The sequence below is a fragment of the Accipiter gentilis genome, chromosome W (assembly GCF_929443795.1).
Source record: "Accipiter gentilis chromosome W, bAccGen1.1, whole genome shotgun sequence".
Lineage (NCBI taxonomy): Eukaryota > Metazoa > Chordata > Aves > Accipitriformes > Accipitridae > Astur > Astur gentilis.
In genome coordinates, this window is record NC_064918.1 from 6,558,288 (window position 1) to 6,581,684 (window position 23,397).

Genomic DNA, 23,397 nt, shown 5'->3' on the forward strand with positions numbered 1-23,397 from the left:
CAAGGGGTGTGTGGATACTTGAAAGCAAACCATGAACAAGAAGAATGCTGTGTCACAATTCCTAATGTGTCACTACCTCTTCGGGAAAACCTCCAGAAGATGAAGAAGATAGTCGAAGTTACTCATGAACTGCAAGACCAAATGAAGGACACCTGGTTGGGAAATATTTTTGGTAGGATAGAAAGGGTATTTTCTGGATGGATTGTTAACTTGTTACAAACACTGATTGTTATTATAATTTCTATTATTGTAGTATGCATTGCTGTTGGTTGTGTAAAAAGAATGATTGTAAAAATCTATCTCTCAGGTAAGGGCTCACCCAGAAATTGAGGAATACATAACTCTACTAAAACACACAGACAAAACTTATACCAATACACTGGTCAATGATGACATGCATGTGGCTGAATTGTGACTCAGGTCATGGGGTGGATTGTGTGGATTGTCTGGCTCATAGTTCACAAACAAGTTTCACCATGTCTAGTGCACACAGGTGACTCATGGGGGGTTACGAAGCAACCCAGCCTTGGATTGCCTTGAGGCCCTGTCTCTCTGCAGAGAGGACTCACAGGGAGCTGTGGAGACAGCTTAGCCCTGGGTTGTCTGATAAACCCTAAACTAAACAGGGCAGTGGCTGCACCATTCAAAGAACCAAAACCTGAACTGAGCCTTGAAATCCCTTAACAAATAGTATGCCCTGAGTCTCAATCCAACCACTATTCAGTTGCTGAGGAAGCAAGGTAAAAAAAACCCCAAAACCTGGAGGGTTTCAGCTTCAGTTTCAAATGACAGCCTTGTGTATTCAAACAATCACAGACCAACAAAGGAAAGATAAGGGGAAACTCCACTCAGATATACATAATCCATTTAGGCCTATATCATAATCCACTCATAGTCATACACACAATTCCACAAGTCAGGGGATAAAAACTCTAAGATTCAGGTTGGAAATGGGGGAGTCACTTCTCCAACTATACAGTTGGCTTGCGAAGGAAACCCTTCCCCCCCTTGATCAGGACACCAGTTGAGGTAACTTCCCTGGGACTGAAAGCCCTTACCTGGAGGGGTAAGTGAATATTGTTTATGTTTTAAGTTTGTAAACGTGTGTGTGCTTGTGGTTGTCTGTGAATCACTTGTGGTTGTAACAGTGTACTACTCTTGCCTAAAAAAATTGCAATAGTGCATTCCTCCATTGTATCTGTAGAACCTGCAATAGTGGTGCATTAAGTCTGCAAGTGAAGTTCAAATAAATCATTTGCTTGAACCTTGCAGATAAGTCCTTTTCCATCACATTAGTGTCCAGAGAAGAGCAACAAAGCTGGTGAAGGGCCTGGAGCACGTCTTATGAGGAGCAGCTGAGGGACCTGCTGAGACAAGGGGAGTCAAAAGAATCTCAGTAGACATAATAAAGGGGGATGAAAGATGATGTTTAGCGCTTACATTGTTGAAATTAGCTGAGGCAGAGACAGTCCTTGATAAGAAGAGCTGGCCCCAAGAACCAGCCAACGAGGCAGAGACAGCTCCTGATAAGAAGCAGGAGCTGGCCCCAAGAGCCAGCCAAGACTGGTCTTGCGGCTTGGGTGAATACCAAGAAACTGCTGAGCCTGCGCAAGAAAAGAGGTTACTAGCGGTGACGAAGAGGAGTCGTCTATCTTCATCTCTGGGACCACCAGACAACCACCATAAAGAGGCACTGTGCAAGCGCAGTTGAGAGGAGACTATGGAAATGACCTCTCGGAACTCATTTTAATATGAAGCAGGGATAGGTCACGCATATGTATAGGTGTATTGTGAATATGTAACACTTGATTGTATAAATTTGAAGTGAACTGCTGAGTCAGGCGTGCACAACTTTGATGGGACTACCCCCCGTGTTGCCCAGCACTGAATGAACATACCTACTTTACAATCTCACTGATTGTGGAGTCTGTTTTCCACATGTCAGTTTTGGCGAGCCAGGCAGGAGGCTCTCTGCTCGGCTGCGGGACCGACTGCGGAGTGGACGCCCCTAGGCGCGCCCCAAGCACTTTCCTTGGAGGAGCCTCCGCTGCCAGCCGCTCACCGCGGGAGGAGCAGACAACAACCTCCTGAAGCCACAGACCAAACCGTATGTGTCACAAAGGGAGCCTGTAAATCGTACGGGCTGGGGCAGCTGCTAAATCGCGCAGAGACGTCTGGCGTGCAGCGTAGTCCCCGTATGGGAGGAGGGTACCCTGTATGGTAACAAGGGGGGATTTGCTGACCGATAGACCAGCCGCTAGCGATCTTGGGGGTAGATTGAGCAAATCCGGGGTGACTGCTGCATCCCAGTATTGGGAGCAAGGACGGACCTGTCGATGACTGGTATATAAGAGGCAGGAGAAGTGTATGTGAATGTTTGGAAATTTTATGTTAAAGATTTTGTGTGGGTGTGTGGAAATGATATGTTGAAATTTATAGGTGTATGTATGTTTGTTAATGTGTGAATGTCTTTACGTATTAATAGGGGTGATTCCCTGCTTTGTATGTGGACTTGCAACTGGACTATATAATAATTGGCATCCAGCTTGGGTTTTGTTGAAGTGTAAATCTTGTGGGAGAAGGTGATGCTAGATGGCCACTTAATGGGTCAATAGATGATAATATTCTATTACAACTAATGATGTTTTTAAGGAAAGAAGGAAAATGAGATGAGGTTTTGTATGCAGACATTTTTTCAACCCTCTGAAACCATCTGGAGTGGCAAAGGGACTGTGGAATGGTACGCCCACAGGACCCCATGGTGCTTGCACTTGAGTGAGAAAACAACAAGGAGCTTAGAGGTAAACTGAGGCGGTGTTGTTCGGCATGTAGTATTGGACAAAGATGTACTAAGGCAAATAAAATCCATCAGGCACCAGAACAAGATCTAACTGATTTGTTTAAGCCTCCCCCTCGACCACAGGAACAGGATGCAGACTCGGATAGAACTCCGACACCACCCCCCCCCCCCGCCCCCCGGACAGCAAAGTACCCTTTTCTACTGCTGACCTAGAGGAATAGAAAAAGGTTGCAGAAGATTATAGGAGAGATCCAGTAAGTGTAACTAAGCATTTCCAATTTATTGTAAAACAGCATAACCCTGATTGGAAGGATATACAACTATTATTGGAATATATGACTGAGACAGAGAAACAGCTGATTTTAAAAACAGCAGGGAACCTTGCTGAAGATCATTATAAGATTACAGGAGAGGACATTAAGGAATATTTCCCTCTCCAAGACCTAAAGTGGGATGTTAATAGATCTGCACATATGGAAAGATTGCAGGGGTATCAGGATTGGATTACAAAAGGAATGGAGAGAGCAATCCCCCAAACTATAAATTGGTCAGCTTTATATGCAGTTAAACAGAGTCCTTCCGAGTCTCCATCCGAATTCCTGGATCAACTGAGGGATGTGATGCGCCGCAGCACACCGCTGGATCCTGGGTCAGAGGTAGGAATACAACGATTACTTTCCCTGGTTTTGGGTCAATCTACAGGGGATATAAGGTACAAACTTCAGAAATTACACCCTACAGAGGGTAGGAATTTAGAAATATTGTTGGATGAAGCATGGAGAGTATTTAGTAACAGAGAAGAAGGATATAGGCTAGGGCAAAGGAAATTAATGGCTGTTATCCAGGAAGGAAAAGGAATGGAGAGGGCCTAGATGAGACTTGCCCCGACTGGGCAAGGATTAATGTGCTTTGTATAAGAAATTTGGTCATTGGAAAAAGGAATGCCCAAGGAACAAGAAGGAGGGTCAGAGGGCTCAAACAGGAAGAACGGTAGCCCATGTGAAGGCACATTGACGGGAACCTGGGGAATCTAACCTAGCGGATCCACTGGTTATAATTAAGCTAGGGAAAACACAACAAGAGGTAGAATTTTTGGTAGATAAGGGGGCAACATACTCGGTTCTGAACCAAGCTTTGATGCCCCTGGGAGATGTTTATGTCATGGTGAAAGGAGCAACTGGCCAAAGTGAAAAGGCATATTTTTGTAAACCTTTAGAATATAAATTAGGAAAACAGTGGGGCATTCATAAATTTTTATATATGCCCAACTCCCCAAAAGCACTTTTGGGAAGGGACTTTTTGGAACAATTGGGAGCAAAAATTGTATTCGAAAAGGGAGAAATTACTCTGCAGGTAAAAGATCAAGAATATATTCAAATATTGAGCCTAACCTTAACCAGTCTCCCCCTAGAAGGAAGCATTAACAAGGACATCTTAAACCAAGTGTACCCAGGGGTATGGGCTACTGATGCACCTGGAAGAGTGAAAAGTGCTCCATCTGTTGAAGTTAGGATCAAGGAAGGCCAAAAGCCATTAAGAATTGAAAAATATCCCCTAAAGAAGGAAGATAGAGAAGGAATCCGGCCGGTGATAGAAAAATTTTTGCAGTTGGGATTACTAAAAGAGTGTGAGTCTGAATTCAATACCCCTATATTACCTGTTCGGAAGCCCGATGGGTCATATCGGGTGGTCCAAGACTTACGGGCGGTGAATAAGATAACTGAAGATCTTTACCCGGTAGTGGCGAACCCATATACCCTGTTAACGGTATTAACACCTGAATTGACTTGGTTTACTGTTTTAGATTTGAAGGATGCTTTCTTTTGCCTCCCTCTCCATGAAGAAGCCAAAAATTATTTGCATTTGAATGGGAAAACCCCAAGAGTGGTCGAAAGACCCAGCTCACTTGGACGGTGTTGCCACAAGGATTTAAGAACAGTCCTACCAATTTTGGCAATCAGCTTGCGAAAGACTTAGAATCCTGGGAAACCCCGTCTGAGGAGGGGAAACTGTTGCAGTATGCGGATGATATCCTGATCGCCACCAAGACAGAGAAAGATTGTATGACATGGACGCCACTCAACAGAAACACCTTGAGTGGAACAAGGAGACCGAACGAGCTTTTGAGCTACTGAAAAAGGCTTTGATGTTGGCCCCGGCCTTAGGACTCCCAGATGTGAGTAAGCCGTTTCTTCTTTACTCTCACGAGAAGCAGGGCATTGTCCTGGGAATATTAGCACAAAACCTGGGTCCATATCGACAGGCAGTTGCCTACCTCTCTAAGCAGTTAGACATGACTGCAAAAGGTTGGCCTGGATGCCTGTGGGTGGTTGCAGCTGTGATACTAAATATACAGGAAGCCCAAAATTTTACTCTGGGCCAGAAAATGACTCTTCTGGTGTCTCACACTGTATCAACAGTACTGGAAGCAAAAGGTGGACACTGGCTCTCTCCACAAAGATTCCTGAGATATCAAGCTATATTGGTAGAGCAGGATGACGTGGAGATTGTAGTCACTAACATTGTCAACCCAGCTTCTTTTCTCAGCAGGAACACAGGAGAACCGGTACATCATCACTGTTTGGAAACCATCGAAGCAACATACGCCAGCCGCCCAGAACTGAAAGACAGCCCCATGGAAAATGGGGAAACTTGGTTCACAGACAGAAGCAGTTACGTCCTAAATGGTAATCGACATGTGGGATACGCCATCACCACCAGCCAAAAGGTAATAGAATCAGGGGCTTTGCCCCTGAACACCTCCACACAGAAGGCAGAAATAATTGCTCTAACCCACGCCCTGGAATTGGCCCAGGGAAAAGTTGTGAACATTTATACAGACTCAAAATATGCCTTTGGAGTTGTACATGCACATGGAGCAATTTGGAAGGAGAGAGGACTATTGAGTTCTCAAGGGAAAAATATCAAACACGCAGAAGACATTCTGAAGTTATTGGAAGCTGTCCAGCTCCCTAAGAAAGTAGCAATTATGCATATTAAGGCACACCAGAAGGTGAGCTCAGATCTGGAAAAAGGGAATGAACTGGCAGTCAGAGAGGCAAGACAAGTGACCAAAACAAAGGTAAAAATAGAAGGGGCTTTAATTCCTGATAGACAAATCTCCCTAGAAGGTAAGCCAGAATATACCAAGGAAGATCAGAAGCTCATTACAGATTTAGAAGGGTCATATAATGAAGAGGGGTGGGCTCATACCCCACAGGGAAATCTAATCATTCCCCCTTGCTTATTATGGCATTTGATACGGGAGGAACATAGGAAATGACATTGGGGAACAGAGGCTCTGTATAATCATTTAATAAGCACCACGGTGAGACAGGTGGCTCAACAGTGTGATCTTTGCCTCCAGACTAATCCTAAGAATACCCCCAAGCCAGAAATGGGCCAGATTGGAAAAGGCAATGGGCCTGGACAACAATGGCAAATTGATTTCACAGAACTTCCAAGAAAAGGGGGGTATCGATATTTATTGGTATTAATTGATACCTTTTCAGGTTGGCCAGAAGCATTCCCAACAAGAACGGCTAAAGCTTGGGAGGTAACTAAAATACTGGTACAAGAGATAATACCACGTTTTGGGGTTCCAGCAACCATATCCTCTGACAGAGGACCACATTTTGTCTCAAAAATAGTACAACAAATTAGCCACCATTTGGGTAAAGATTGGCAGCTTCATACTCCATATCACCCCCAGCTGAGTGGTCAAGTGGAAAAAAAGAACCACTTAATCAAACAGCAAATTGTGAAATTAGGACAAGAAGCAAATTTGACATGGCCTCAGTCTCTCCCTTTAGCCCTTCTGCGCATATGAACAAGACCAAGGGCGAAAGAAGGACTGAGCCCCTTTGAAATCCTGTATGGACAACCCTATGGGATACAGAGAAGGGTGTCTGTACAAGCAAGGGATGAAATTTAACTTAATAAAATCAGGAAGCATGTGGTAGGGACTCGAGGGAGAGGTTTGGATGGGCCTGTACATAATATACAACCAGGAGATTATGTGTATAAAAAGTCTCTTACAGAAAAAACCCTGGAGCCACAGTGGGAAGGACCATTTCAAGTATTAGTCACCTCCTTTACTGCAATCAGAATCAAGGAACAGAATGCCTGGATTCATCACACCAGAGTGAAAAAGACACCCAAAACTCCATGAAAAGTCACCTCATAACCCGATGGACACTTTTTTACACAGTAATATGGGCAACCGTGGGAACAAGGAGCGTAGCATGGGATGGGAATGTGTTTGTTCAACTCACAAGATGATACTTAATGGGGATTTTCTGATGTATGGGAAAAAATAACTTCCTGGTTGCCAAATTTAACATGACTAAAACAACTGTTTGTGCCAACAAATACTTTGAGGGGATGCTAGACAGGGAAACAATGTATTACAAGTACTGGGATTAGAGATAGTAAAAGAATTTACTATTTTCTAGAAAAGGGGGGACTGAGACAAGGGGAGTCAAAAGAATCTCAGTAGACATAATAAAGGGGGATGAAAGATGATGTTTAGTGCTTACATTGTTGAAATTAGCTGAGGCAGAGACAGTCCTTGATAAGAAGAGCTGGCCCCAAGAACCAGCCAACGAGGCAGAGACAGTTCCTGATAAGAAGCAGGAGCTGGCCCCAAGAGCCAGCCAAGACTGGTCTTGCGGCTTGGGTGAATACCAAGAAACTACTGAGCCTGCGCAAGAAAAGAGGTTACTAGCGGTGACGAAGAGGAGTCGTCTATCTTCATCTCTGGGACCACCAGACAACCACCATAAAGAGGCACTGTGCAAGCGCAGTTGAGAGGAGACTATGGAAATGACCTCTCGGAACTCATTTTAATATGAAGCAGGGATAGGTCACGCATATGTATAGGTGTATTGTGAATATGTAACACTTGATTGTATAAATTTGAAGCGAACTGCTGAGTCAGGCATGCACAACTTTGGTGGGACTACCCCCCGTATTGCCCAGCGCTGAATGAACATACCTACTTTAGAATCTCACTGATTGTGGAGTCTGTTTTCCGCATGTCACTGGGGATGTTTAGTCTGTAGAAAAGGAGGCTGAGGAGAGACCTTATCATTCTCTACAGCTCCCTGAAAGGGAGTTGTAGTGAGGTGGCTGTCAGTCTCTTCTCCCAAGCAACAAGTGACATGACAAGATGAAATGGCCTCAAGTTGTGCCAGGGGAGGTTTGGATTGGATATCAGGAAAAGTTTCTTCCCCAAAAGGATTGTCAGGCATTGGAACAGGCTGCCCAGGGAAGTAGTTGAGTCACCATCCCTGAAGGTATTTAAAAGATGTGTATATGTTGTGCTTAGGGACATGATATAGTGGTGGACTTGGCAGTGTGTCCTGGGTTTGGCTGGGATGGAGTTAATATTCACAGGGAGCTGGGAGGGGACACAGCCAGGACAGCTGACCCAAACTGGCCACCGGTGTATTCCATACCATGGGACGTCCCATCTAGTATAGGAACTGGGAGGTGGGGGGCGGGGAATCGCCACTCGGGGACTAGCTGGGTGTTGGTCGGCGGGTGGTGAGCAATTGCACTGCGCATCATTTGTACATTCCAATCCTTTTATCATTACTGTTGTCATTTTATTAGTGTTATCATTATGATTATTAGTTTCTTCTTTTCTGTTCTATTAAACCGTTCTTATCTCAACCCACGGGTTTTGCTTCTTTTCCTGATTTTCTCCCCCATCCCACTGGGTGGCGGGGGGAGTGAGTGAGCGGCTGCGTGGTGCTTAGTTGCTGACTGGGGTTAAACCATGACACCATCCCACTGGAGGGGATGGGTAGGAGCTAGCGAGTGGCCTCATGGTGCTTTGTTGCCAGCTGGGTTTAAACCATGACATCTTCTTAATTAGTTGTTTAACCCTAAACAAGACCTGAACCACATTCAGGAACATGCTAGTTCTAGCAATAGGACCATGCTGGTTTGAACATCCCAAGGGTATTCAAATTTTTCAAAATTCTCAAATGCCATTGTAATTAGCCTGGAGGAGAAGGGAAGGGGAAGAAAGGTGTCTCGCCCATAGATTGGCTCTCTGAGATGGAAAGATAAAGGGTGTAATTATTAATAATTTCCCACAGATGGCTCCTGAAGTGTAGAGGTGACGACAACGCTGAGTGCAAATATCAGATTAGTCCCAGGACCGATAATTTTATCACACCATAAGCCAGTGTTACATAGTACGTCAAAGCGAAAACCTTAATCCACCTCCCATGGATGATAATCAGCAGCACAGGGACTCCATGCAGCAAGTGAGGTGATACATAACAGAACTCGAAAAAATGAGCACCACAACTCTAAGAGCCAATAAACCAACATTGTGACCAGCGAGTATTAAACCAATATAATGAATGCTTGTAGCAAATTCATTTTAAGAAGCTCTGGTCAGGTCTGTTGTTATCTCAACCCTTCGTGCCCCATGCTGGGCACCAAAAAGGACTGTCGTGCATTAACCCCAGCCAGCAACTAAGCACCACAGAGCCACTCACTCACTTCCCCCCCCACCCAGTGGGATGGGGGAGAGAATCAGAAGGAGGAAATAGGTAAAACTTGTGGGTTGAGATAAGAACAGTTTAATAGGACAGAAAGGAAGAAAATAATAATGATAATAATAACAATAATAAAATTACAATAATAATAAAAGAATTTGAATATACAAAACAAGTGATGCAAAATGCAATTGCTCACCAGTCACTGACCGATGCCCAGTTAGTTCCTGAGCAGCGATCATCCCCCAGGCCAACTCCCCCCAGTTTATACACTGGGCATGACATCACATGGTATGGAATATCCCTTTGTGTGGACACATATTTAGCTAAGGTCGGTCGCAAGAGCATTGCAGATGCCTTTAGAAGACCTTGAACAGAATAAACAAGAAGACAAAAAAAGAAAGACGATAATAAAGCCAATTAGAAGAACACAGGTGTGCATTCCACAATAAAGGGCACTTGGCACAAAAAAACTCAATTCGGCAGTTTATCTCGACCAATTAGACTGAGACAAGCTTTGCATGTTTAAGTTGGTATAACCAATTATATCTTATGTTTATGCGCGTGTACAGAGTTGATATAACCAATCATATTTTATGCTTGTGCGCGTGTACAGTGACTTTGCAGAATATGTGACTATAAATATGTGTGTGTTTTAGCAATAAAGGGTCATCTGCTTTCAACTTTACAGGCATCCGTCTACTTCAATCTCCTCACCTTTGGCCACTTTGGGTCAGCTGCCCTGGCTGTGTCCCCTCCCAACTTCTTGTGCCCCTCCAACCTTCTTGCTGGCTGGGCATGAGAAGCTCAAAAATCCTTGACTTAGTATAAACACTACTGCATCGGGTCTAGCTGAGATGGAGTTAATTCTCCCCATAGCAGCCCTCATAGTGCTGTGCTCTGTATTGGTAGCTAGAAAGGTGTTGATAACACACCAGTGTTTTGGCTTCTGCTGAGCAGTGCTTGCACAGCATCAAGGCTGTCGCTCCAACATTCCCCCCCCCCTCCTCTCGCCAGCAGGCTGGGGCTGGGCAAGATCTTGGGAGGGGACATAGCCTTGACAGCTGACCCAAACTGACCAAACGGATATTCCATACCATGTGACGTCAGCTCAGCTATAAAAGCTAAGTAAAGGGAGATGGAGGGGTGGGAATTTGTTATTTACATTTGCCTTCCAGAGCAACTGCTATGAGTACTGAAGCCCTGCTTCCAAGGAAGTGGCCAGACATCGCCTGCTGACAGGAAGTAGATGTCGGGGGATGCAATGAGTCTACGGAATTCCTGACAGTTCGAGAACAGCGCGACCTTAAGCAGCTTGTAGTATATCCTTGAGAAGTCTGGAAAGATCCGAGAAGACCAGTACGAAAACAAGATAGTGATAAGAAGAACCGTCCTGACAAACTCACCAATCGTGAATTGTTAGTAACTAACTAAGCCAATCATATACTAACACATACTCTGAAGAAGGGGATAAAAAGGTGTGTTAGAACAATAAAGTAGCCATTTTGCGTGATCTATTACTTGTCGTGTCCGTCTCTACCGCGACAAATGGTGACCCCGATGCGCCTGAGCGAACAGATCATCTAACGGCGATAAATCCAGCACTAGCGAGAAGTATACCAGCGGCGACGAGAGCTGCGAAAGAGTATACCGGCAGCGAGAAAAGCTGCGGAGACGGAGCCCGGTGAAGCTGAGAGCAGTGGAATCTGCCTGGTCCGGACCTGAGCCTAGACACCTAATAAGGTGAGCCACCGGGGACTAAACTGTTGGAATGGGGCAGCAATTAACAAAAGAAAAGGAGACGATTTTGTCTACCTGGAAAGCCCTATTAAAAAGAAAAGGGGTTAAAACCCCAGAACAAAGCCTGAAAAGAATTTTAATACGGTGTAAGATGCAAGGCTTTACAGCCACAACAGTTACTGCATTCAGTGTGGATGCATGGCAAGCAGTGGGCTGGAAAATGTTTGATGAGATCTCTAAAGGACAGAAAGAGCTCTGTAAGTTGGTGATCGTATGGCGTCTATTACGTGAGACCCTGAAGGAATGGAAAGCAGAATGTGATGTGAAAGATCAGCAAAAGAAAGATGAGAAATCAGAAAATGTTATCAATGAAAAAGTTTCTGCTCAAGTAACAGCTGCGGCTGATGCTGCAATATCAGCAGTTGCGGGCAGAAAACCCCTCACGAGCAAAATCAGATCATACCCTTATTCACCTCCTCCTCCTACACCATTAATTACTTTACCAGGCGATGAGGGGCCCTCCTCACCTACTGGTGCGGCAGCGGAAAGGGTGACTCCATCAGCCCCCCCCCGAGGAGAAAAATGCGGTGACTAACACCGAGCCGGAAAGTGCGGGCCATAATGAAATTGAGGGCCGAAAGGACAGTGAGAGTCAAACTGAATATGAGGGCCGAACGGAAAGTGAGAGCCAAAATGAAACTGAGGCAGAAAAAGCTCTAATTGACGCTATGCGATCTCTGCAGCTCGCGGATAAAACCATACCGGAAGAACCCCTGCCATGGACTCTCCCTCCATCCACAATAACTGTAGTCCCAATGACGTGCGGAAAACAGACTCCACAATCAGTGAGATTGTAAAGTAGGTATGTTCATTCAGCGCTGGGCGGCACGGGGGGTAGTCCCACCAAAGTCGTGCGCGCGACTCGGCAGTTCGCCTCAAGTTTATACAGTCAGGTATTACATATTTACAATACGCCTATACATATGCATGACCTATCCCCACTCCATATTAAAATTAGCTCCAAGAGGTTATTTCCATAGTCCCCTCCCAACTGCGCCTGCGCAGGGCCTCTTTATGGTGGTCGTCTGGTGGTCGCAGAGATGAAGATAGATGACTCCTCTTCATCACCGCTAGTAACCTTTTTCCTTGTGCAGGCTCAGTGATTTCTTGGTATTCACCCAAGCCGCAAGACCAGTCTTGGCTGGCTCTTGGGGCCTGCTCCTGCTTCTTATCAAGGACTGTCTTTACCTCATTGGCTGGTTCTTGGCACCAGCTCTTCTTATCAAGGACTGTCTCTACCTCAGCTAATTTCAACAATGTAAGCACTAAACATCTTCTTTCACCCCCCTTTATTATGTCTACTAAGACTCTTTTGACTCCGCTTGTCTCACCAAGATCCCCTGATCAATTTTGGGAGGGAGTTAGAAGATGTGCTGCCGACTCTGGCAACTGGGATCTAGTAGAACGCCTCAGCCCGTGCTTTCTAACACCAGCATTTCTAAAGCCTCTAGATAACGCAGCAGAGGCTCCTGTTACATATCCTGTTTTCAAAGCTGCTGCAGGCACAAACCAGCACGATGAGCACAATCCCATAGGCTGGAGAGTAGTGCAGGATTTGCAGAATAAAGTACAAAAATTTGGAATCAGTTCTCCTGAGGTAATGCAGCTTATTCGTATAATCGGCACAGATCTGCTGTGTCCATATGACATTATGCACCTTGCGCAAGTGCTGTTTCAGCCCGTACAATTGCAAGTATTTCAATCCAGCTGGAGGCAGACGGCACGCACGGCGGCGCTGCATAATTCACGACTGCCACAGGGTGACCCGAGATTAGGCCTTGGAGAGGATGCTTTGCTTGGTGAAGGGCAGTATAGTAACCCTCAGCTACAGGCTACATGGCCTCCGCTGGCTCTCGAACAAGCACGAAATATAGGCCTTATGGCAATAAAGCGAACCATGGATATGGCAGCTCCGAAGCAAAAATACATCACTATCCGCCAAGGCCCCACAGAACCCTTTTTACAGTTTGTAGAAAAAATATCTGCTGCCCTGGAAAAACAGGTAGAAGATGAGGTCTTAAGACAAATGCTATGCAAACAGTTGGCAAAAGATAATGCTAATGAGGACCGTCAAAAGATCATACAGGCTTTACCAGGAGATCCTTCTGTTCCCGACATGGTAGCTGCATGTTCTAAAGTTGGGACACTGGAACACACGGTGGCCACCCTAGCCAGTGCTATGAGAAATTCTGGAAAGTCCTTTGGGTGTGGCAGTGAAGGGCACATCATGGTAACTTCTCCACACAAAACATCACCAGGTAAACAACCGGTGCACCACTCACCGGAGATTACTTGCAAGAAATGTGAAAATTAGGACATTTTGCAAAACAATGTCGTTCCAAATTTCATGCTAATGGACAGCCGCTACAGGAAAACCACAAAACGAGTGCGAGAAGGCGCGCGAGGAGAACAAATCCCCTCCCGACAGCCGGCCAATTCCTCTCTGCGAACCATTGTCAGCTGCAACAGCTGGCTCAGCAGGGTTGGATGTATCCACCGCCGACACAGTAACTCTAGTCACGAAAGACATCGTTAAGGTCCCTCTTAATGCAAGGGGTCCTATAGGACGAGGACTGAGTGCATTGCTACCGGGAAGATCAAGTAGCACGTTCAATGGAATAATCGTGCATGTGGGAGTTATTGATGCTGCTTTTACGGGTCAAATTTGCGCGATGATTTCGACCCCCTACCCACCAGTAACAATCCCTAAAGGTACTCGCATTGCTCAACTTGTTCCTTTTTCGAGTTCTATTTCAAAAGCAGAACAGCGACTGCGATGCGATGGAGGCTTCGGCTCCACGGGACCCCCTCAGGTCTGCTGGTCTCAGACTGTCTCATCATCCTGACCACATATGACGTGCACACTGTCAAATCACGGAAGATCTCCGACTACAGTAAAGCTTGCAGGGCTCCTGGACACCGGAGCTGATGTGACTATTTTGCCTATTATCTGTGGCCGTCTACCTGGCCAACAGAGGAGGCTGGTATGGGAGTAGTGGGGCTGGGAGGATCCACACGAGCAAAGATGGCAGCCACTCCAGTTCCGATTGCCAATCCTGAGGGCCAACAAGCAGTTATTAAACCATATGTGATGGCAGCTCCCCTCAATTTATGGGGGAGGGATTGCTTGTCGCAGTGGGGGGTGAGAATTATCACAGATTTTTAACGGGGGCCACTGCGCTGCAGGGTGTTAGACAACCCATGCTTGTTTTAACTTGGTTAACAAATAACCCTGTGTGGGTGGATCAGTGGCCCCTACCAATTGAAAAAATTAAAGGCCCTGCAAGAATTGGTAGCAGAACAACTAGCTGCCGGACACATTGAACCATCTCACAGTCCGTGGAATACTGCAGTGTTTGTGAATAAAAAAGAAATCAGGAAAATGGCGATGTTTGCATGACCTGTGGCAAGTCAATGCTGTCATGGCCACGATGGGGGCTCTGCAACCAGGCATGCCTTCACCTGCCATGATCCCTCAAGATTGGGAAATCATTGTCATGGACCTTAAGGATTGGGGTTTTTTTTTACAATTCCATTAGCTTCCCAAGACAAAAAAAATTAAAAATTTTTTGCATTCTCTGTGCCTTCTATCAATCACGCAGAACCGGCAAAAAGATATCAATGGAGAGTTCTGCTGCAGGGCATGAAAAATTCGCCAACCACTTGTCAATCATTTGTTGCACAAGCTCTGTCACCTGTAAGGGAAAAATTCCCTACTAGTTATAGTTATCATTATATGGATGACATTCTGTTAGCATCAGACAACAAGGAGCAGTTGAATGGCATGAAAAATTTGGCCACGAATTTGCTACAACAATATGAGTTAGTTATTGCCCCTGAAAAAGAGCAAAAAATAGCACCCTGGAAATATTTGGGAATGACAATTACAAATAAGCAGGTTGTGCCCCAACCTGTGAAACTTAACCCTGCGGTTAAGACACTCAGTGATGTACAGAAATTAATGGGATCCTTGAACTGGATCAGGCCCTATCTTGGACTGACCAATTCACAGTTACAACCTCTGTCGGACTTATTAAAAAATTCCAATGATCCAACAGAACCCAGAATATTGAATAAGGAAGCGTTAAATGTAATTCACAGGGTGGAACAATGTATACACAAGAAATTTGTTTCTCAAATTGATCTGTCTCAATTGGTACAATTCTTTGTACTAATTGACAAAACTGGGCCATTTGGTGCTTTGGTGCAGTGGAATTCTGAGTGGGATGACCCATTACATATTTTAGAATGGATGTTTTTGTCATTTCTGGCCACGAAAAACTGCTCCTGGCTTGTTTGAACTTATTGCTGATGTAATCATAAAAGCCAGAAAACGATGTGTAGAACTAACAGGACATGATCCAGCTACTATTGTTTTACCTGATCAAAATTGGTACTTTGAATGGTGTCTGGCAAACAATTACGAGCTGCAAGCGGCTATGGCGGGTTTTCAAGGACAGATCTCGTATCATCTACCGTTGCACCCGCTCCTGAAATTTGCTCGAGAAATACCATTTGGTCAGAAAAGCTTAAGCCAGCCGGAACCTGTGAAAGGCCCTACTGTCTTCACAGATGGTTCTGGAAAAACAGGTAAAGCAGCAGTAGTATGGTATGAAAACAACAACTGGAACAGCAAAGTAGTGTATCAAAATGGTTCTCCACAAATAGTAGAGCTGCGTGGACATGGCACATTGAAGCAGCTGCTTCAAAAACAAAAAAGGGGAATGATTGGGGAGCCACCACAGGCATGTTTAGATAACGTAGTTTATGTTCTTAGCTTTCTCTATTATGGGGATAATTCTTCTCTACCTCCTTTTTTCAACACTTCTCTTTTTTCAACACAGAATTTACAAAGAGGCATCAAAGTACATGTTAAAGATTTAGTTACTGGTCAGTGGAGTGGACCATGTGAGCTATTAACCTGGGGGCGAGGTTATGCTTGTGTTTCTACAGATACAGGCCCACAATGGACTCCCACTTGATTTGTACGACCATCATCATCTGGAACATCCCAGAGGGTGCAGCAATATGAATACCACCTCAACCAAAACCTAAGTGTAGTTCACCATGACCAATATAACAGGTCAAGATTCTCTGTGCATTGCAACCGCATCACAAAGTCCATGAACCAATAGACAGGATGACTATGACTCATGCAGCGCGCCTGGCCAGCGAGCGCATGCGTCATAGGTTGCAAATGAGGAGGATTTTTGGCACCCGCTGGCCACGTGTGCTGAAATCCGTTCCTCTACAAATGTATAAATACCGGGATTTTCCAAAGATCATCGGGCTGGTGTACGGCAAGGCCATCGTTGCCTCCGTGGGGACGCCCACATAAAGCTGGCACCTACCGATTGCTGGGCTGAATTTGCGGAGCAAGACAGCACGAGAATGTACAGATGGTTCATCTACCTCACAGTCCTCGGATGGACGTAGTCATGGATACCACTGCAAACCAAAGAAAACATCTGGATGACCCTGGCTGACGTGACCGGACAAGATTGCTTATACCTTAGTACAGCAACACTAAGCAATCCCTTTTTCACAGGTTTAATAGGGGGTTGCACTGACAACAACAAAGTTTAAGAACTTATTGATGGAGACCCCTGTGCAGCAGGTCATGGACTCAATGGATGGGAATGCCTGGTTTTCACGGATCGGGCATTAACCTTCATTGCCACCCCAGGAATCACAAATTCTGGGGTCCCTGAATACAGACTGGTGTAGTATTATCAGATTTACTGCTAGACATTGATAGTGTCAGACATGCTATGCTACAAAATAGAGCTGCAATTGATTTCTTGCTTTTAGCACAAGGACAAAGATATTTGAGGGTTGGGGATTATCTGGATGGTTGATATCTCTGCTCAAGACTGTGGGGGTAGTGATCTTGATTGTGATAACTATGCTTCTAATGTTGCCCTGTCTTTTCAGCCTTCTGCAAAGGGCCCTGCAGAGGGCAGCCAGGATATTTTTAGCACAAATACAAAAAGGGGGAATTGTCGGGGGATGCAACGAGTCTACGGAATTCCTGACAGTTCGAGAACAGCGCGACCTTGAGCAGCTTGTAGTATATCCTTGAGAAGTCTGGAAAGATCCGAGAAGACCAGTACGAAAACAAGATAGTGATAAGAAGAACCGTCCTGACAAACTCACCAATCGTGAATTGTTAGTAACTAACTAAGCCAATCATATACTAACACATACTCTGAAGAAGGGGATAAAAAGGTGTGTTAGAACAATAAAGTAGCCATTTTGCATGATCTATTACTTGTCGTGTCCGTCTCTACCGCGACAAGTAGAGAATAAAATCTTTTGTTTTCCTTTGCTTTCGCTTGCAACCTTTGCTTTTGCTTTATTAATCTGTCCATATCTCGACCCACAAGCTTTTTGTTATATTTTCTCTCCCCTGTCCAGCTGAGGAGGGGGAGTGATAGAGCAGCTTTGGTGGGCACCTGGTGTCCAGCCAGGGTCAACTCACCACACAACATTGGCAACAAGTGAAAACAACAGTCTTCTCATACTGAATCCAAAACATAACACTATACCAGCTACTACAAAGAAAACTAACTCTATCCCAGACAAAACCAGGACAATGGCCGCATCCAAAGAGTCAAAGTCTCACTGTCCAGATGGAGATCAGTGACAAGTGATGTCCCTCAGGGGTCCATATTGGGACCAGTACTGTTTAATATCTTCATCAATGACATAGACAGTGGGATTGAGTGAATCTGATTCCTGAGTGGCAAGTTGTGTGGGAGAAATTAGACAGGTGCCTAGAGCGGTTTTCACTGCCGATGACCTGGGAGTTTATGCCTGAACAGGTGCGGAATGCTGTTAAAATGGCAGACCACTTGAAGGAAAGATGTCTTGCTTATACTAAGGAGACACAGCAACTTCTAGCACTGCATTAGGGCCTGGCCTATGCCTATGGAGCCTGTGTCCAGCACCCTCAAAGGAGCAAGAGGATCTCTGGGTCTGAGGATATAAGAATCAACACTGTGAGGGCCTCTGGATCTGAGGACATACAAATGGACACTGTAGCTAAGCCAGAGACCCAACCCTCAACTATAACAGTCATTCCTATAGTCAAGAAGAAACAATGGAAGCAGAGGTCCACTTGTTTAGTAAGGGAGGAAGAAACTCCTCCTGAGGGGAGAGCAGGAAGAAGAATCAGAAGAGGCAGCCTGTTCTGCAGCAGAGCAGTCACAAGAACAGGGGAGGGAAGAGACTGAAATCATAAATGAGTCGGAAACCACCCGGTCCCTATCCTTGAGCGAGCTGTGAGATACGTGGAAAGATTATGGCCACCAGCCAGATGAGCAAATTATCACCTGCTTGCTCCAATGCTGGGATATTGGGGCCAACAGTCAGGAATTAGAAGGTAGGGAAGACCGGCAGCTGGGATCCCTAGCAAGGGACTGTGGAATCAACAAAGGGACTGAAAGAGGGGCAACAATCCACACCCTCTGGAAGTGGCTCCTGTCGAGCGTGAAGGCAAGGCATCCCCTCAAGGAAGGTCTTGTAAACTACCGAGGCAAGTGGGCCATGACTGAGGAAGTTATTCAGTATCTGAGGGAATTAGTGGTGGTGGAGGTGACCTACAGCAACCTGAACAATAACCAGGCCTCCAAAGATCCAGATGAAGTCCGGTATTTGCGGTCCACGTGGCGGAAGTTTGTATGGAACACACCGACATACGCCAGCACCCTGGTGATAATGGACTGGACAGACATCGAGGCACCAACTGTGGAAAGACTGGCCTGCCAGCTCTGGTGCTCTGAAGAGAATCTCTCTTCCTCCCTGACCCTACGGGGCAGTGGAGAAACCGTCCCAACAGTTCCAGCAACTTGAAGAGAATATCTCTTTCTCCTTATGTCGCGAATGAGATTTTGTTGCATGGCTTTGGTTTAGCAACAATTTAGGATTTATTAATATTTTTGAGATAGATCACAAGATTAGGTTGTATAATTTTAACAGTACTTAATCATCAGCCAATTTAACAGAGTGATTCGATGGAATTTGTTACAATCAAATTTGTGACTTAGTTAAGGATTCAAAAATGGCAAGGATCACCCGAAACTTACAGCAGGGTTGCACACACAGCTGGAGGTTAAATCAAATCACACACACACACACACACACACACAGAGAGAAAACATTTCTGAACCACACACAGGCAGATAGTTCCGAACCAAACTGCAAATGCACGTGCACAGATACAACAGTTCTGAACCAAATTTTACCCCCCACACACACACGCAGAGAGGTTAACCTATGATTAAAATTTCCCTTTCGTGAGTTTCATGAATTACTCACTTTTATGTGCCAACATTCATCAACGGACGGTCAGTAAACCTCACGAAATCAGGCCTTTAAGTCCTCACGAAATCGTCAACGAACGATCTTTCAGTCCTTGCGAAATCTACCCTGAGAGGCATCCCAGCTCAGGGGGATATACTGGGTCACACAGCCTGCTGTGGTCCCAGAGAGCTAAAAAGGTCTCACCTTGGATCGCTATTTATAGGGTCTCCAGATGATTGGCTTTGGTCATTATTTTACATTTTGGCCACAATTCGTGCTGAGTCATTCTGATACACCATTCAGGCAGCAGATGGTCCAGGTGTGGCCAGGGGTTGCCTGACGCCCATAAGTCTCTGCACTTGCAACCAACATAACAGCACAATGGGAGTTTTTCCAAAGCATGCATAGCTTATCCTGAAATATCAGGGTGGTCCTGTGTGAGAGACTGAAAGAGTTAATGTCTCAAACATTGTGGTGGGGCAAGTTCTGCATAACTAGGAACTCTGCATAACAACAACCCCAGGGCAGGTGAGAAGTCAGTTAGCAACAGGGCGTGGAGGGCATGCTGGAGGGTGCGCAGCTCCACGCCTGACAGCTAATTAGCATAATGAGTTCGAGTGCCTGCCTGAAGGAGGGGCAAGGAGATTATAAAAGGGCACGAATTGAAGCCCCATGCACGTGCGCCCTCCAGAACTGGACCTCTAGACTGGCTGGACCAATGCTGGAAATCTTTCTCTTTTCTCTTCTCTCTCTCTCTTTTTTTTTCTATAACCCCTATACCTCATCCCTTTAGACATAAACCGTTGACCAAGTCTGGGACTAGGAGTGGATCTAGCCACCCCTAGGCTCCTCTCTGAGAAGGAGTCTAGAAAGCAAGGGGGTCCACTCCGAACCTCGTGACTCAGTGGGACGTCTCTCCTTATTGTCTTCCCTGAACTGATCCCCAAATAAGCAAGGCTTGTAGTATATGTTTGGTGATGTATGGTTAGCACGTGTTACACAGTTTACTGATGTAGTTTCATGCCAATTCTTGTTGTGAGCAAATAGAAGTTGAGTTCTGCGAGTTAAAGGATCCCTGGTATCGTTTCACCTTATTCTTGACCTGGGAATCAACGAACCTGAGTCGTCATCCTGAGAAATTGGGACCTGACATCCTGATGTACCATTCAGGCAGCAGATGGTCCAGGTGTGGCCAGGGGGGTGCCTGACACCCAGAAGTCGCTGCACTTGTAATCAAGATAACAGCACAACGGGAGGTTTTCCCAAAGCATGCATGGCTTATCCTGAGATCTCAGAGTGGCCTGGGGGGCTGCACCACCACACCTTACCCCTATAGTCTGGTGTCTCAGCTATCAGGAGTGCTGTATGAAATCAGCCTTTCTCTGCTCAAGGGAAAGGGAACTGTGGGTGCATGCCATGTGCCACCCTGTGGTTCTAGCTCTGCAACCACAGGGAAGACGTGAGGAAGTGGGGCGTTGCACCTACCCCAAACCTAGAAGACCACATACATGAACTGCAAGGAAAAACAGCAGTCAAAAAAGCTCCATCCAGAGAAGACTATTGGTCTGGTTGCTGTTGAGCAGTTCCCCAGACACAGTAGAAGGGCTGGTCCTCCTGCTGATCCTGATGAAAGGACTTCTGGTTTGCAATTACAGGAGCTGGGTAATGAATGCTCCAACCAAGAAGAGAGGGGTCCTTCCTCTGGCCAGGCAGAGGAAAGGGACAACCAGGTTTATTGCACTGTGTGGATTCGATGGCCTGGCACATCAGACCCATGGGAGTATAAGGCTTTGGTGGGCACGGGTGCATAGTGTACTGTAATGCCATTAAGGTCCAAGGGGGTGGAACCTATCTGGATTTCTGGAGTGACAAGGGGATCCCAACAGTTGTCTGTGTTCAAGGCCGAGATGAGCCTTACAGCAGACAAGTGGCAGAAGCATCCTATTGTGATACCTGGAGGCTCCATGTATCCTTGGCATAGACTGTTTCAGGAGAGGGTACTTCAAGGATCTAAAAGGGTACTGGTGTGCCTTTGGTGTAGCTGCCGTGGATGCAGAAAAAATGAAACAGTTGTCTACCTTGCACGGCCTCTTGTAGGATCCTTCTGTTGCAGTGTTGCTGTGCATTGAAGGACAGCAGGTGCCAACTTCTACCATGACATTGAACCAGTGGCACTATCACACCAACCAAGACTCCCTGCTTCCCCTCCATGAGCTGATTCATCAATTGGAGAGCCAAGGAGTGATCAGAAGACTCAATCACCCTTGAATAGTTCTATATGGCCAGTGCAAAAGTCTAATGGGGAGTGGAGACTAACAGTGGACTATCGTGGCCTGAATGAAGTCACGCCACTGCTGAGTGCTGCTGTACTAGACATGGAGGAACTCCAGTATGAACTGGAGTCGAATTGACTGGTACAGATAAGTCCATGCTAGAGCAGGTACACCCCTGTGAAGGGACTGTGGCCTGTAGATAAGTCCATACCAGAGCAGGTATATCCCCAAAGGGACTGCAACCCATGGAGGATCCATGCTGGAGTAGGGGCAAGGGATGGAGTTCATTGCAATGTTAAACTCTATAGCCTGGTCCAAAAGGACCAGGGGTGGAGATTGTAATGGATATATGTTTAAACTGTTGTAACCCATGATTTGAGTTGTATGCTATAAGAAGTACTATAACAGGAACCACCCGAACTAACAGTGGATGAGCTTTGCAAGAAGCCGGGCAAGTGCAGTAGTGACCCAACCTGAGCTGGCTTTGGTGCCCAATAACTCCACGCAACACACCACCTCTCCTGTCCTGAGTGACCACCATAACAGATGGAGCCCAAGTCACAGACTAAATGAACTCAATGGACATTTTATAGACGCTTCATACGGGGGCCCATAGACTAAGGGAAGGATATATGTGTATATATCAAAGGATGGGAATGGGGTTGGTGGTTGATGAGGATGTACTGGATAGTGTAGAACCCGAGCATGAGGTAAATGGTATTAAATAACAGGTGGAGATTGTACTGGGTTTGGATGGGATGGAGTTAATTTTCTTCATAGCAGCCTCAGTGGTGCTGTGTTTTAGATTTGTGACTAAAACAATGTTGATAACACACCCATGTTTTGGCTGAACAGTGTTTGCACAGTATTTCATGGTTGTTTTTTCTCTCCCCATTCTGTACCCCTCCCAGCAAGTAGGCTGGAGGTGAGCAAGAAGTTGGGAGGGATCACAGCTGGGACAGCTGACCCCAACTGACCAAAGGGATATTCCATACCATATGATGTCATGTTCAGCAATAAAACCGTGGGGAAAGAAGGAGGAAGGGGGGACATTTGGAGTGATGGCGTTTGTCTTCCGAAGTAACCATTATGCGTGATGGAGCCCTGCTTTCCTGGAGATGGCTCTACACCTGCCTGCCAATGAGTAGTGAATGAATTCCTTGTTTTGCTTTGCTTGCATGCGCAGCTTTTGCTTTACCTATTATACTGTCTTTATGTCGGCCCATGAGTTTTTCTAGCTTTTGCCCTTCTGATTGTCTCCCCTGTCCTGCTGAGGGGAAGTGAGCAAGTGACTGGGTGGTGGCTTAGCTGCTGGCTGGGGTCAATCTACCACAGAATGGCACAGTAGCACAGAAGTTTCTTTTGTGTCAGTGATAGCAAGGTTAGCGTTAAAAGCTTCATTCTTTTAAATATATGGTGCATCTCTTAACATTTTCTGAAATACAGCAGAGTGCTCCAATTTTTTGATAGGAGAGGACTATTGCTTAACTACTTCTAAACAACTAACCTGTATTTATGGATACACAAATTGTTATTCATTCAGATAAAAAATGGAAAAAAAAAACCAAGAAAAAAAGCTACCAAGCCATATTTTTTTCATTTTTGAAAAGGAAACACTACCTAAGAAATAGGAAAAAAAATATTATAAAACATTTAATGCACATATGAATAATCAGAATTTTATCTGCACAAATAGAATAGTATA

General features: G+C 45.5%; 2 protein-coding genes across 14 annotated transcripts in view; one reads left to right on the forward strand and one right to left on the reverse strand.

Moving 5' to 3' along the window:
- The window catches only part of LOC126035348 (uncharacterized), a 247,848-nt gene that overhangs the window by 142,828 nt on the left and 81,623 nt on the right, over nucleotides 1-23,397 (reverse strand). The window lies entirely within an intron of this gene.
- Nucleotides 1,108-15,510, forward strand: LOC126035337 (uncharacterized). Of its 13 annotated transcripts, none has more exons than XM_049793858.1 (7): nucleotides 1,108-3,054; nucleotides 3,353-3,456; nucleotides 4,212-4,427; nucleotides 4,605-4,976; nucleotides 5,348-5,528; nucleotides 10,494-11,058; nucleotides 11,799-15,510. In XM_049793858.1, the coding sequence occupies exon 7, from the start codon at nucleotides 12,410-12,412 to the stop codon at nucleotides 13,427-13,429; it is 1,020 nt and encodes a 339-aa protein (XP_049649815.1). In that variant the 5' UTR covers nucleotides 1,108-3,054; nucleotides 3,353-3,456; nucleotides 4,212-4,427; nucleotides 4,605-4,976; nucleotides 5,348-5,528; nucleotides 10,494-11,058; nucleotides 11,799-12,409; the 3' UTR covers nucleotides 13,430-15,510. The 13 variants fall into 13 exon arrangements, 10 of the variants coding, with proteins under 10 accessions (XP_049649815.1, XP_049649814.1, XP_049649816.1 ...); XM_049793857.1 differs by having other exon boundaries at nucleotides 1,108-2,801; nucleotides 2,906-3,456; XM_049793859.1 differs by having other exon boundaries at nucleotides 1,108-2,107; nucleotides 2,653-3,456.